This window comes from Vipera ursinii (genome assembly GCF_947247035.1).
Source record: "Vipera ursinii genome assembly, chromosome: 3".
NCBI classification, from domain to species: domain Eukaryota; kingdom Metazoa; phylum Chordata; class Lepidosauria; order Squamata; family Viperidae; genus Vipera; species Vipera ursinii.
This window is the reverse complement of record NC_139516.1, coordinates 113593553-113607880: the sequence shown is the minus strand read 5'-3', so window position 1 is coordinate 113607880 and position 14328 is coordinate 113593553. Positions and strand designations below refer to the sequence as shown.

Genomic DNA, 14328 nt, shown 5'->3' with positions numbered 1-14328 from the left:
AACGCTCTCTACATGGGGCTGCCCTTGAGGACCACTCAGAGGCTTCAGCTGGTGCAAAATGCGGCCGCGTGAGTTGTGATGGGGGTCTCCCGATACTCCCATGTAACACCTCTACTCCGCGAGCTGCATTGGCTTCCGGTTGCCCTCCGGGTGAGATTCAAGGTGCTGGTGATGACCTATAAAGCCCTACATGGCTTGGGTCCAGGATATCTGAGGGAACACCTGCTGCCGGCATCAAGTTCCCTTCGTCCAGTGCGCTCCCACAGGGAGGGTCTTCTCAGGGTGCCACCGGTAAGAGATTGCCGGCGGACGACACCCAGGGATAGGGCCTTCTCAGTGGGGGCGCCTGCCCTTTGGAACCAGCTGCCAGTGGAGCTGAGGACTGCCCCCGACCTCCGTTCATTCCGCTGGGGCCTGAAGACCTGGCTCTTTGAGCTCTCTGGCCCAGGCTGAGGATTAATCTTATTTTAACAGGTTTTATTTATACAGGGACAAATGTAATTTTTTTAAACTTGTTTTTAACTTTTGTATCTGGTTTTTAATTACCCTGTAAACCGCCCTGAGTCCTTCGGGAAAGGGCGGTATATAAATGTAATAAAATAAATAAATAAATAAAATAAAGAACCAAAATTCCTTTATATAAATGTTCATGCAAAACCTCATTTATCAGCTGCATGAACACTGCCAGGGCTCCCTGGGTCCAAAAGGGAGGACCCAGAACTGGAAACAGCCCAGGAGACAATTAAAAGAGTCTTCCACTCATCCCCCTTCTTAATCCACACCTGGTAATAAGCTTCCCTCAGGTCCAATTTCTTGAATTTTCTCCCCTTGGCCATTCTCATTAGCAGCAGGGGGTATGCATTCTCTATGCAAATAGCATTTAGCCCCCCAGGGATCAACACACAATCTCAGAAAGCCATCTTTCTTTTCTCTAAAAGGCACTGGTGCAGTTGCAATGGATGCTGCAGCCATCACTGCAGATATCCCTGAAGCAAGGGATTATTCCCCCTGGGCTGACCAGTTATGCATTCCCAAGTCCTGGAAACTTCCTCTCAAGTGGTCAAGTGCTGGGTCAGGCACTGCAGCCAGATGACCTTGGACTGTGGGGTTGTCCCACTTCACGGCTTGTTGAGTTCACCTCTGTCTCCCTTGGGTGACATTAAAACTTGGAGGGGGCCCTTTCTCCTCAGGGGGAATCCTTCCTCCGCTCCTCTGGTGCTGTGGAGGGAGGCACTCCCTTCGGGCAGGCACTGAGCTCCATCTGGTTGGCCTGGGCCCCCTGCTCGGTTCCCGAGGCCTCGTGCTCTCCTTTTGGCCTGATCCCCTTCTTCTCCCCCAGGTTCTTCCCAGGGAGGGACATGTTTGCACAATCTAGGTAGATGGCTTTCTCTGGGTAGATTGCTACTGCAGATCCAGCTTAATATCACCCGCAGTTCCCTTCCCCTCTTTTCTATGGCAGGCTGCCAGTGGCAAGTAGGTTGCGGTGCAGCTTAATGGCAGCCCTAATGTGATGGCAAAAGAAGGAAAGCATTATTGTATCCACCACTCATTCTTCTACCTTTGTGAAGGGAAAGATACAGACATATAGAGAAGCCTGAGAACTTAGTCATAGTATGCAGAGAAGGAAGCAAGAGGGGCTGTAAGACATGTAAATACATGTATAAAAACATAGTGTTCTATTGTAGGCCTTCAATCATTTTGATCTGATGTTCTTCAAGAAGATATTTTTCTAATTACCCAAAAGTTTTCAATTACTAGACTAGTTAGTTGCCTTCTCCTGTTGGGCATGTATTTAATTACTTTTTAATTTTTGTAGCTTTGTGTTTTATTCTTGCCCTGTACACCGCCCTGAGTCCTTCGGGAGAAGGGCGGTATAGAAATATTAATAAATTAAAATTAAATTAAATTAAATATGCATAGAAATGAGCCCAAGGGTATGTGTTGGCTACCAGTTAATGATCATTAGCTAAGACAGAAATACTTTCACCAACTCCACACACACACCCCCCACACACAAATGGAAGTCAACTGGGTCACCTCTGGTCTTCCCTGAAGACTCTAGCCCTTTATGGCATGGGTCCAGGCTACTTGAGGAACTGTCTCACCCAATGGGATTGGCCCACCCCACTTGTTCTGTCAGAAGGGGCATGCTGCCGACCCCATTGGTCAAGGAATTCCAGCTGGCGGGATTTAAGAGAAGGACCTTTTTTGCTATGGCCCCTGTCCTCTGGAACATTGTGCCCCTTGGGGTGAGAACTGCCCCACTCTCTTAGTCTTCATTAAGAACCTTAAAAATCTAACTAGCTTGCGTTTCTCATAGGGGCATTCCATGCTGCAGGTGGTTACTGGACTAAGAAGAAGATCCCACTTCCACCCCATAGTATTCTATTTTATTAATTTATTTAATCTCTATTTAAGATTTTAAGGTTTTCTATCTTTGTTTTTTTGATGTTTATAAGCTGCCCAGAGTTGCTTGGCACTGAGATGAGTAGCATATAAATTTAACAAACAAACAAACTAATAAATATCAGGTTCTAGGATGAGGTTACCAGGACTATTATTTCTAAAACTAGCAAACAGAGCCCTGTTTATTCTAATGAGCAACTGGAAGAAAGGAGGATACTGAGAATCAACCTATAATAATTTAACTTGTTTTCCAAATCTAGCTTTTAACAACTAGGTGGAAAAGCTCCATTTTTGTGATGCAGTTGGTGAGTTACACCCAATTTTACAACCTTTTTGCTGTGGTTATTTAAAAAAACACACATGGTCATTAAGCAAATCTGGCTTTTCCCATTGACGTGATTTGTTTGAAGCCTCCTGGTAAGGTCATTAACAGTGATCATGGAACCATGGGACGCTGCAATCTTCATACATACATGCCATTGCCAAGCCCTTGAATTTTGATCATGTGAACATGGGGATGCTGCAATGGTTGCAAATGTAAGACCTGAATGTAATCACTTCTTTCAGCATTGTCACAAGTTCAAATGGCTGTAGGTTAAAAAATATCAGCTAATGAATTTTTATTTATCAGACTGCTGCTAAAGACATAGGAAGTCTGCAATTAAATCTTCTAAATGCATGAACATAGTATGAAAATGGGTTAACTGTATAGATTAGCAATAGCTTTCCAGACCATGTATATTTTTGATGTTAGTCTTAAGAGCAAACAATAGCTATTTAGATAACCACGTCAAGCCTCACAAACTGAATATCTGTGTATGTCCTTGCCTGTGCTTGGATTATTAATTTTTGGATGTGTTTAACTTTTGGTTACTTTTATAACATTGTGTCCTGTCTAGTGGTTGGGAAATGCTGGGAGGTTTGTTGATGAGGCCAATAAATTCATGATTGCCATAACTCTTTCTGAGCAGACCAGTCTATAACTGCTGCCTAACCACAGCTTTCCCCTCCTGAACAGATGTCATGGACATAAACAAACAAAAAACATTTCCTCATACAAAGAGAACAAAATGACTTAGCAGTATCCCTAACTGGTGTGCAAAATGCAAGAGTGGTTAAGTGGCCAGTATGTTCTGACCAGAGAGAAGAAGTAAAATCGAATGAGAGGGTGAGGAAGTGAACACCTTTGAAATGATGTTACAGGAGGAGCATCTTTTTTGGAAGGGAGAAGCATTATGGAATAGCCTGGAACTCTGAAAATTGCTGTTTCGGAGTCGAGCTTTTTCTTTCAAAAGAGATTATCTGCATCACACTCCAATGCATGGGAGAAGTATGCTATTACTAATATAGTGTACAGTATTGGCATTGTTATGACAACTTGTGCATTTTGTAACAATGGGAACATAGTAAATCAGTCCTCATCTTGCTATGCCTGCTAAATATTATTCAGTTCTCATCCCTAACACCAGAATCCTGAAATGGAGATTAAGGAGAAACAGAAAGCCCCAAACCTTGGCAGATTGGCTCTGACGCGCTCCATGTTCCAGATGCTTCGCATATAGTGGTCCCTGCTCCATTGATCTGAAAGCCTTTCTGGCATTTAAAGTTGCACCTAGACTGGTAACGAAATTCCCCATGGATATGAATGCAGCTGAAGTTTCCATGTACAGGGATATTTAATGGCTGGCACTGGACAGCTAAGGGCAAGAAAGAAAGAAATCAGGTACAATGCTTTATAACACCACAAGAGATGTAAACGTTCTGGAAAATTTGAATGATGAACAATTATTTTTTAGAAAACTGGAGACAAAACAGAATTATACAAAGAACTTATTTTTAGCACATTTAGCACATATATTATGGCCTTACTCTATAAAATATTATTTCACAGAAGTATATTTAGCCTATAACATAGAAAAGTATAACTTTATTATTAAAATATATATTTTATGTTTGTCACAAATGGAACTGCAAGCTGCTGAATTTTACACAATACAGCATCACTTCAGCCATGTTGGGAAAGATACAGACACACGGTGAAGCCTGGGACACAGTCATGGTACATAGAGAAGGAAATAAGAGGGGCTGTAAGACATGTAAGCATATGTATAAAAACATACTATTCTATCATAAAATTCAGATACCTGTAAGGACCTACCTCAGCTAAGCCACCCAAGAAAGCAAAACTCTTGAAACAATCATTATCTCAAAAGGAAACTTTTATTAGGGGCTAGTGACAGTAGGGAATCAAGGCGAGATCTGAGAGAAAAACCCACAAAGCGATATATTAAAAGTAGCATTCAGGCTTCCAGTTTTGACATCACAGAGAAACGGATGCAGGAAGATGGGGCTCCATCTTTTGCGTCTGATTTCATCCTGCTGGGGGACCCTGGAAAGGGTCGAAAGTCACCCTGTAGAGGCGACAAGTAAGGAGGGGACCCTCACTGATCATGGGGGGGGGCAGCAGCCCTCCTGTGTGATCTGAGGAAGCCTTCCAAACCTGAGGTGTAGCCAATCCTAAACTGCTGACAGCGGAAGACAATAAGCACCAACAAGCAACATTACAGCAACGTGGATGAAGCTGGGTGAGACCTGATCCTCTCTTTATAATTTTAAGACCTCTTCCTGAAAAACTGCCCAAAGCACTCCCCCTGATGAGAAAGGGAAGGGGAATTTCTGCCCCACTCCCTCAGGAAAAGAAAAGAATAGTCTTGAAGATACGAGTCTCAGGTATATTCATGCTTAAAAACTAAAACCTGGCTCCTGCCCCCTTGTGGTCAGACCCATAACACGCTCGTTGGCTAAACGATTGGCATTAGAGAGATTATAAGAACCTGATTCTCAATCCTGGCTGACGGAAGCTAAGTTTTAAATAAAAATTTTCAGTCTTGGTGATCTGGGTTTTAGTTTTTAAACATGAATATACCCAAGACTCGTGTCTTCAAGGCATAGATAGATAGATAGATAGATAGATAGATAGATAGATAGATAGATAGATAGATATAGAGATAGAGATAGAGATAGAGATAGAGATATATATTCCTAATAATTATAAAAACACAAATCCCGGACATATCTGTATAGCAGTATGAAATTCTCGAACTCTGGGAAGAATATCAAACAGCTGTTTATTGCTAAAATAGAAAAACAATAAAAACAACTATTTATAAACCTAAAACAACCTTAGCTTTCACTGGTCCACTGCCAGCGTCATTAGAGTAAATGCTAGGGGGTGGGGAGTTTGTTAATAAACCTTGTTAACTCAGTGCCCTGCCCATTGATTGTGTAATAGAGCTGCATGTCCTAATTAACCATAATTGTCCTAGCTGTCCCACTTCTCCTTGCGCGTGTTCCAGTCCTATTACTTTCTTTCTTTCTGTTTTTCCTTTCTTTGCCCCTCCTACCTTCTTTGCCCTCAGTCCTACCCTTCATTGTTGTGCCTCCTCTCCTGCCTTTTCTATCTTCTCAACCCGTCCTCCTTGCATCCAGCCATGTGATGCTATTATTAATCCATCTTCCAAATGCCCCCCTTCTGCTGTCATCATAGGCTGTGTGTCCTGAGCTGGCGTTGTATACGCCCCTCCATTACCATTCCCCCTTTCCTTCCCTAGTGCATCTGTCCATTGTTTACGCCTTCTGCCATTCAATCCTGCCGATCTCGTCTCCTCCGATCGTTCATCGCACGTGGGTGTGTGCAGATGCTGTGGTGCCATTCCCCCTGCCTCGTCCACATGCAGTGGGTCAGAGTGGCTGCTGGATCATTCTCTGTCTTGTTGTGCCATCCACTTTCAGCAGGTTGCTCCTCACGCGTAGGAATGCACGTGCATTGCGGCATCTTCTCTCCCTGTCTCGTCCGTATTCGGTTGACTGGAATGTTTGAGGGGTCATTCCTGATCTTACGATCAATGGGCAGGGTATTGAGTCATCAAGGTTTATAAACAAACTCCCCACCCCCTAGCATTTACTCTGATGATGCTGGCAGTGGACCAGGCTTGGGGGCTGCTTATCTGTGTGGCAGAGACATTAAACTATTCTAAAATTGGCCTGTCTGAACTACGAATGCAAATACTGACTTTCAGAACTGTATTGTGGAACTACTTTCCTGGTGAAGAAATATACACTATTGCCTGATATGATAGAACATTTTCGATTATAAATCTTGACTAATAAACAATTTTTAAAGGTTCTTTCTTCTGCCTGGGTAGAAAGGATATATTTCTCATTGGACAGAAAAAATGAATTTTACTTATATTTGCTTAGGGAAGGTTTAAGAAAGGATTGATAAGTTGGTTGGACAATCTGGAGCTCCAATAATAATTAACTGAAACTTCCTAAGTTTTCAAACAGATTTCTATAAAGGCCATTTACAAAAAATAAAATGAATGTTCCATATTTGGCTCTAAATGGTAAAAAATCCATCCTTAACCTTTGCCTCCAGAAGCCTTAGTTTGACATACCACCAAGAAAATACTGATGAATCACAGAAAAAAATTCTCTCCATGTTGAAATTAATACAAGAAACAATTGCCTTAGCTCGTGATGAGATTAAAACTAACACAAAGGAGATAATTTAAATTTTCTAATTTAAATCTACAAACTCAGAAAATAACCACAGAGAAGGAACTAGCAACCCAGAAAGTAGAAGGAAAATTAGAGAAAGCTGACCCAAATAAGGGAAAAAAAGGAAAAGGGAAAAAAGGAAAAACTAATGGCCAGACTCAGACAAATGAAGAATTAGACGATGTAACAATAATACTGGAAATGGAAAAGACATTTTATCAACCAAGATTTCAGAGGATACTGGAGGATAAGGAAGGAAAGCCGATGGAATGGAAGATACAGCTGTTACCAGAACTGTGGGGAACTGGAGAAGGAGGGAGGCTGTTTAATGAATATCAATGGACTGGGTCTTCCAAAAATACTGTAACTAAATTGTTTCTTTTGCTCCAAATAATATGCACCAAAATAGAGGAATAATTATTTGATGATCAAAATGCACTGACTTGGAAAGTTAGTTGGCAAAGGAAGAAAGCTAGAGTAAGACTGAAGAAAACAGAAGCTTTGATCTATTAGAGGGGATATTATATTATCAATTAGATGTTTGAATATGGTTAAGAATAGATTGCTAGAAATAGAAATATTATTACAACTAGATAGATAATATCATATTTTGGCATGAAAAGGGAAATAAGAAAATGCTAAGAAGTTTGAATAAGGGAAGCTTTTGGTTAGCCAAATATAACTTGTTTTAAAACTATAAATGATTGCGGTATTTCAAATATAGATAGGAAATTAAAACTGAAACAAAAAGTGAAAATAGGATACTGACTGAATAAATGGATATTGAGTGCAAATGCAATTAAGATATGTTTTGGTTAGAAAAGATATTTTAAACTGATATCATTGATATTATTAGAAAACTATAATAAATACTGATATTCAACTGTATATCTATTAATAACAATAAGAATTGTATTTGCTTAATGTATTACTGAAAAAAGAGAGGAGGCATTGGATGGTGTAATATTGGATTTAGTTTGAAGAAGCTTATATGTACCACAGAATTATTAATGGACCCAGTCAACACGTTGTCTATTAAGCACTTGTTTATAAAAATAGAAAATTAATAAAATATTTATAATAAAAGTAGCATTCAATACTCCTCCCAGTATTCATTTGAATCCCAGCCAATCCACAGGTGGCATCGTGTTTTGGTAACTGATTTTTTTTTGGTGGACTCTTCAAGGCCTCTTTCACTTTCGATTTCTTCTGGCTCTAAGCATAAACTGTCTCTCCGATAAGGGTGAGACATTCCATCCCCCTGGCGGAAGGGCAACAAGGCAACAAAGCAGACAGTGCAAAGCATCCCCAAAGGCTCCCTCCTCCCAACAGAATGGCAGGCAACAAAGAAAGCTACAAAGCTAAAATAACTGAGGATACATCTCTTTGGGGCCTGACAATACCATTTTGATCTGATAATCATTCAAGAAGAGGTTTTTTTTAATTACCAAAAATCAAAAACTTTTCAACTACTAGACTAGTCATTTGCCCTCTCCTGTTATGCATAAAAATGAGCTCAAGGATATGTATTGACTACCAGTTGATGATCATTAGCTAAGGTAGAAATGCTTTCACCACCCCAAAAATTGTGGGGGAGTCAGCTGGGTCACCTCTGATCAGTGGTGGGATTCAAATAATTAAACAACTAGTTCCATTCATCATCATCACTGGTGCGATGTACCTCGCATATTTGTCATCAACACATTGTTGTCGTCACCGGCACGATGCATGTCGCATTGACATCATCATTGGTGCGACACACCTCACAGATTTATCCTAACTGGTTCGCCGAATTCAACAAAAAATTAGGTATCGGTTCTGCCGAACAAGTGTGAACCGGCTGAATCCCACCACTGCCTCCACTCTCCCTGAAGATATATCAGCTCCTGGTATCAGGTTGCAAGGACTATTATTTCCAATACCTTAAGCAAAGAGAGCCTTGCTTATTCTAATAAATTACTGGAAGAAGGGGGAATGCTGAGAATCAACCTATAACAATTCTAACTTATTTTTCAAATCTGTCTTTAAACAGCTAGCTGTTATTTACTGAGGTAGTAAACTTGCATGGTGTGAAAGGTCAAAGTATGATATAGACAGTGTAGCATATTTTGGACATGTCACTATTTGGACACATGGGGAGTGTTACACTATGCAGCACACACAAGACTCCTATCTGTAATTCCTATCAGTATCCTTCCTGTAATAAAAATTCTGTTCACAAGAATCCCCTTCCTACCTCTTTCTTGGTTTCCTACTTTTTTTTCTTCCCTTCAGTGCAATTGCTAAGGGTTAAACGAGAATCCATTCCTTTTCCTAAATGTTGAAAGATGAGTTGTTTCTCTTTTTCAAAATAATTTCTACATGGGCAAGAAGAGCCTTAAGAGGAAACTCCCAACCTTGGCACACTGGGGCTGGGGCTGTCCATTTTCCAGAAGCTGTACACTCAGTGACTTCTTCTCCAAGTAACCGAAAACCCTTGGTGCAAAGAAAAGTGCAGCTGGATTGGTACCGAAATTCCCCGTGGAGATGAACACAGGTGGTATTTCCATGAGCAGATGCCTCTAGTGACTGGCACTGAATAGCTAAGGAGGGGAGCAGAAAAGTCAGTCAGGATGAATATAGATAACAGGTTTAAAGAGCATTGAAGATGGCCTGGAAAAGTTACTGCTTATTTGTTTATTTATACACTCATATACTGTCCCTAGTTACATTGTTTCATCTAGAGGTTAAGATGAGTCACATGATAGCAAAATGGATCCTCCATCAACCAAAGAATTACACACACACACACACACACACACACACACACACACACACACACACACAACACATAGCACACTGTCACCTGAGGACAAATCCACATCCCGTACACACAGCATCGCTGGTGAGATTTAGATTTATCTTTATTTGTTAATTGTTATGTTCACCAGCAGCTCTCACCAGCAACTCAGTACTGCTAATTTTGTATTTGGGTTCTTACTGTATGTATTTCTATTTTTCCCAGTTTCACCATTGTGTTCCTTTAATAAAGCATTCAGATCTATGTACATGGTCTGTTTTATTGGAGGATAGGTGGGTTTAGCTGCATGTCAAGCTGCACGCAGAGTAACGTGTAATAAGGACAGAACAAAGGTATAAGCTTTCATGAGCAAGTTCTAACTTGCACCTGCACATCCAACCTGTATTCACTTCTCCCCACCCCATCCCTGTTCACCCCAGTTTAAATTCTACATTATTTTAGGCCCTTTATGTATTTGAAGTGAGTGTAGCTCATAAAAAGGTATTCATTTTACTAGAATTGGTTAGTCAGAAAGGGTGCCACCAGGTGCTTTCTGATTCCTTGCCTTTCAGCCAAGTCATTTGCACTTTAAATCAATCCTATCACAGGAAGATACTCATATTCTATATGTAATTGGAAGGACTTGATTTAAAACTGATGTCATTTTATTCAAATAACCAACCTCTGTACATTTTAAATACTTGTGCTAGTGAGTCCTGGATTTTCTTAAAAACAAACATGATTTTTTTTTTAGGTTTAGTAATAAGTCAGTTGTTGTTGGTCTTCTCCTTCTCACCAATTAGTTCACAACATCAGTTCCACCTTTTAACTATAATGTAAATCAGGTATGTCAAACTCACAACGTCACATGACATCGCGCGATGTATTGTGACTTTTTCCCCATTGCTGGCAATGGGGTGGGCACAGTTTTGGCATGACGCATCCAGCCCACAGGCCGGCAGTTTCACATGCCTGATGTAAATAGCTGCAGAAGGCTAATAAACTTTAAGTGAATTGTAATCTGTGAATTCTTAATATTAAAGTGTAATAGGAGCTAGGGTTTGTTTAATTCTAAACAAGAATGGGTTAACTGAATCTCTGTTGTACTTCAATTATATCTACTGAAATCTATTGAAATCACTGAGAGCAATTATTCATGACCAATCTAAATTCATTGATTTGCATGCACCTTCTAAAAGTCTTCAGACATAACCCAAGTTATGAATAAATAGACTAAACAGAAATTTAGACATCAGATTTCAGAAAAGACCCATACAATTGCATTAGATACCATACCTTGACATGTTGGTACAGAAGAAGTCCACTGACCAGATGCACGGCAAATCAAAGGCTGGGAATCACTAAGTTCAAAGCCCACTTCACAAGCAAAGCTGCAAGTGGAGTTGTAACTATAATAACCAATTGGGTTTACACAATCCATCGTTCCTCTTGCAGGTGGCTGAATTGACTGACATTGCTTAACTAAAAATAATAATAAGAAAGAATGTAAATGCAATTAGAATACGCAGAATACATACCAACAAAACATGCTTAAAAAGACTGTGCAAAAGATAATACTTTCATCTGATTATGTAGTAAATGGGAACAGTTAATTATTACTACATTTCCCAAAGTTCCTAGCCTTCCCTCATACCAGCATGACAATTTCTCAATGAACCCAGCATTTGTAAAAGGTCTTCATGAAACAAATTAACATATTTTTAATCTAACTTAATTCTATGCTAGCCAACCATTTTCCTGAAAGTAAAAATTATTGCACCTTGACTTCTCAAAGCATAAAGGTAAATGTAAAGGTTTCCCCGCACATGCGTGTTAGTCGTTTCCAACTCTAGGGGCCGGTGCTCATCTCTGTTTCAAAGCCGAAGAGCCAGCGCTTGTCCGAGGACGTCTTCCGTGGTCATGTGGCTGGCATGACTAGACGCCAAAGGTGCATGGAACGCTGTTACGTTCCCACCGTAGTGGTCCCTATTTTTCTACTTGCATTTTTTTATGTGCTTTCGAACTGCTAGGTTGGCAGAAGCTGGGACAAGTAACAGGCGCTCACTCTGTTATGCAGCACTCAGGATTTGACCCGCCAAACTGCCAACCATCGGATTGACAAGCTCTCAAAGCATAGGCCTGCGCTATTGAAAGAATCTTTTCCAAACTTAATATACCCACTATTTGTCTATAACACCACAGCATAATGCCGTGTATTTCTAGCCTCCAGGTTCTAAAACAATTGCAACATGTCTTTCTTGTCTTTTGGAGCCTGACATCAGAACAACTTGTGCATTTTGTAACAATGAGAACAGTAAATCAGTCAGAAGGTCTGACTGATCATCTTGCTATGCCTGCTAAATATTACTCAGTTCTCATCCCTAACACCAGAATCCTGAAATGGAGATTAAGGAGAAACAGAAAGCCCCAAACCTTGGCAGATTGGCTCTGATGCGCTCCATGTTCCAGATGCTTCGCATATAGTGGTCCCTGCTCCATTGATCTGAAAGCCTTCCTGGCATTTAAAGTTGCACCTAGACTGGTAACGAAATTCCCCATGGATATGAATGCAGCTGAAGTTTCCATGTACAGGGGTATTTAATGGCTGGCACTGGACAGCTAAGGGCAGGAAAGAAAGAAATCAGGTACAATGCTTTATAACACCACAAGAGATGAAAACGTTTTGGAAAATCTGAATGATGAAATATCATTTTTAGAAAACACAGAAAATTTGAGACAAAACTGAAATATACAGAGCACTTATTTTTAGCACATTTTACACATATGTTGTTATTTTATAAAATATTAGTCTGTAGAAGTATATTTAGTATATTACACACAAAAGTATAGTTGTATAATTATAATTATTTCTTATTGTTGTCACTAATGAAGCTGCAAGCTGTTGAATTTTACAGAATCCAGTAATAAACAGTTAACACTGGATTTCTCACACATTTATTTTATTTTTTATTTTATTTTAATTCCATTTATATCCCGCCCTTCTCCGAAGACTCAGGGCGGCTTACAAGCTTAGCAGTAGCCTTCATTCTATGTATATGCCTGCTTATTAGGGCTTTCACACACACACCCCCAAGCGGCATTATTACAAAGTCAGCTTAATTGCCCCCAACAATCTGGGTCCTCATTTTACCTACCTGGGAAGGATGGAAGGCTGAGTCAACCTTGAGCCTGGTGGGATGCGAACCTGCACTAATTGCAAGCAGCTGGTGTTACTTAAGGAGGCATTAGCCCACTGCTCCACCAAGGCTCTATAGCCCATGGTTAAAAAAAAACACTGGCATTCTGGGCCAGAAAAACAGGAACTAAAGATGAATGCAAAATTGGTGGAAAATGAAAATGTGAAATAAATAGTAATTATTTTAAGAAAGTTTTATTTCATATATGCATTATGTGTAATTTTTAAGGCCTACATCAAAATCAAGTTACATGGTCAATATATTTCTTCTATTACATGTGTCTTTATATACAGCTTTTCCTTTTAAATCAGTTATGATAACTAAATGGCCCTATCTAATGCATTATATTCACAGAGCTGTTTCTATTTATAGCTTAATACCAAATTCAGAGGAGTACAGACAGCAGCAATTTAGTTTACATAGTAGTTTGAGAAATACGGATTTTTAAATTTTCACATTAAAATACAATCTGGATAAACTTTGTGTTCATCCCTACTTCTTTTCTAAATAATAAAATACCAAGGATAATTGTTAGATTAGAATTGTACTTGAATCCCAAAGACAGCAGGGTTGTAAAAGCCTCCTTCCATTTTTACTCAGCTAACCTATTACCAATGTATGGCCTTGGCAAGGATCCATTATGCCAACGCTTGGCACCAATCATGTTGGGTCATACCTGCACACTGAGGTACTTCTGCTGTCCATTGCCCAGATGACAAACATTGCAAGTTGACTGGGCCAGTTATTGTAAAACCTTTGTCACACCTGAAGCTGCAATGAGATCTGTAACTGAACTGCTCCAACGGATGAGTGCAATTCATGAGCAGGGCCTGATGGAGAGGGCCAAACAGGTTGCATTTTACAACTAAACAAAGACATGAAAAGATAACGTTAAGCCATCATCATCACTGACAAAACTGTTTTTCCTGTATTGCAACAGAGGGAGGGAAGTTCTTGAATTCTGCTGAATTCAAGGGTGTGGCATCTAAACTGTTCATTAACACAAAACCTCAACTCTTTTAAAAGCTCCCAAAAGAGTATGACAATTATTTTAATAGCAAGAGATTTAATTTTCTTGAAAACGTGGGTTCATCACTTTCTCTGTTAAATAAAATTGCTGAAAGAAAGACCACTTATGATTTAAAATATCTTAGGACACTTCTTGACAAGCCTTTACTCTAAGCCAGGGGTAGGCAACCTTGGCTCTTTTATGACTCGTGGACTTCAACTACCAGAATTCCTGAGCCAGCATGAATTGAAGTCAACGAGTCATAAAAGAGCCATGGTTGCCTACCCATGTTATAAACTCTACCTTGTCCTGTTGTTTTCAGTGTGTTGCTAGACTATTTCTTTAAGTCGCTGATATTTTTCATTATGCTTGCAAAT

At 39.9% G+C, this 14328-nt stretch overlaps 1 protein-coding gene across 5 annotated transcripts in view; it reads right to left on the bottom strand.

The window, feature by feature from the left end:
• The window catches only part of LOC310638396 (P-selectin-like), a 37073-nt gene that overhangs the window by 15145 nt on the left and 7600 nt on the right, over positions 1 to 14328 (bottom strand). For 4 of the 5 annotated variants that reach the window (XM_083359456.1, XM_083359454.1, XM_083359455.1 and 1 more), the window contains exons 5-9: positions 13619 to 13807; positions 12179 to 12364; positions 11042 to 11227; positions 9363 to 9548; positions 3918 to 4103 (exon numbers count right to left, since the gene is read on the bottom strand). In XM_083359456.1, the coding sequence (XP_083215582.1) occupies positions 3918 to 4103; positions 9363 to 9548; positions 11042 to 11227; positions 12179 to 12364; positions 13619 to 13807 (933 nt within the window). The remainder of the gene's footprint in view (positions 1 to 3917; positions 4104 to 9362; positions 9549 to 11041; positions 11228 to 12178; positions 12365 to 13618; positions 13808 to 14328) is intronic. The other variant, XM_083359457.1, reaches the window with a different exon arrangement.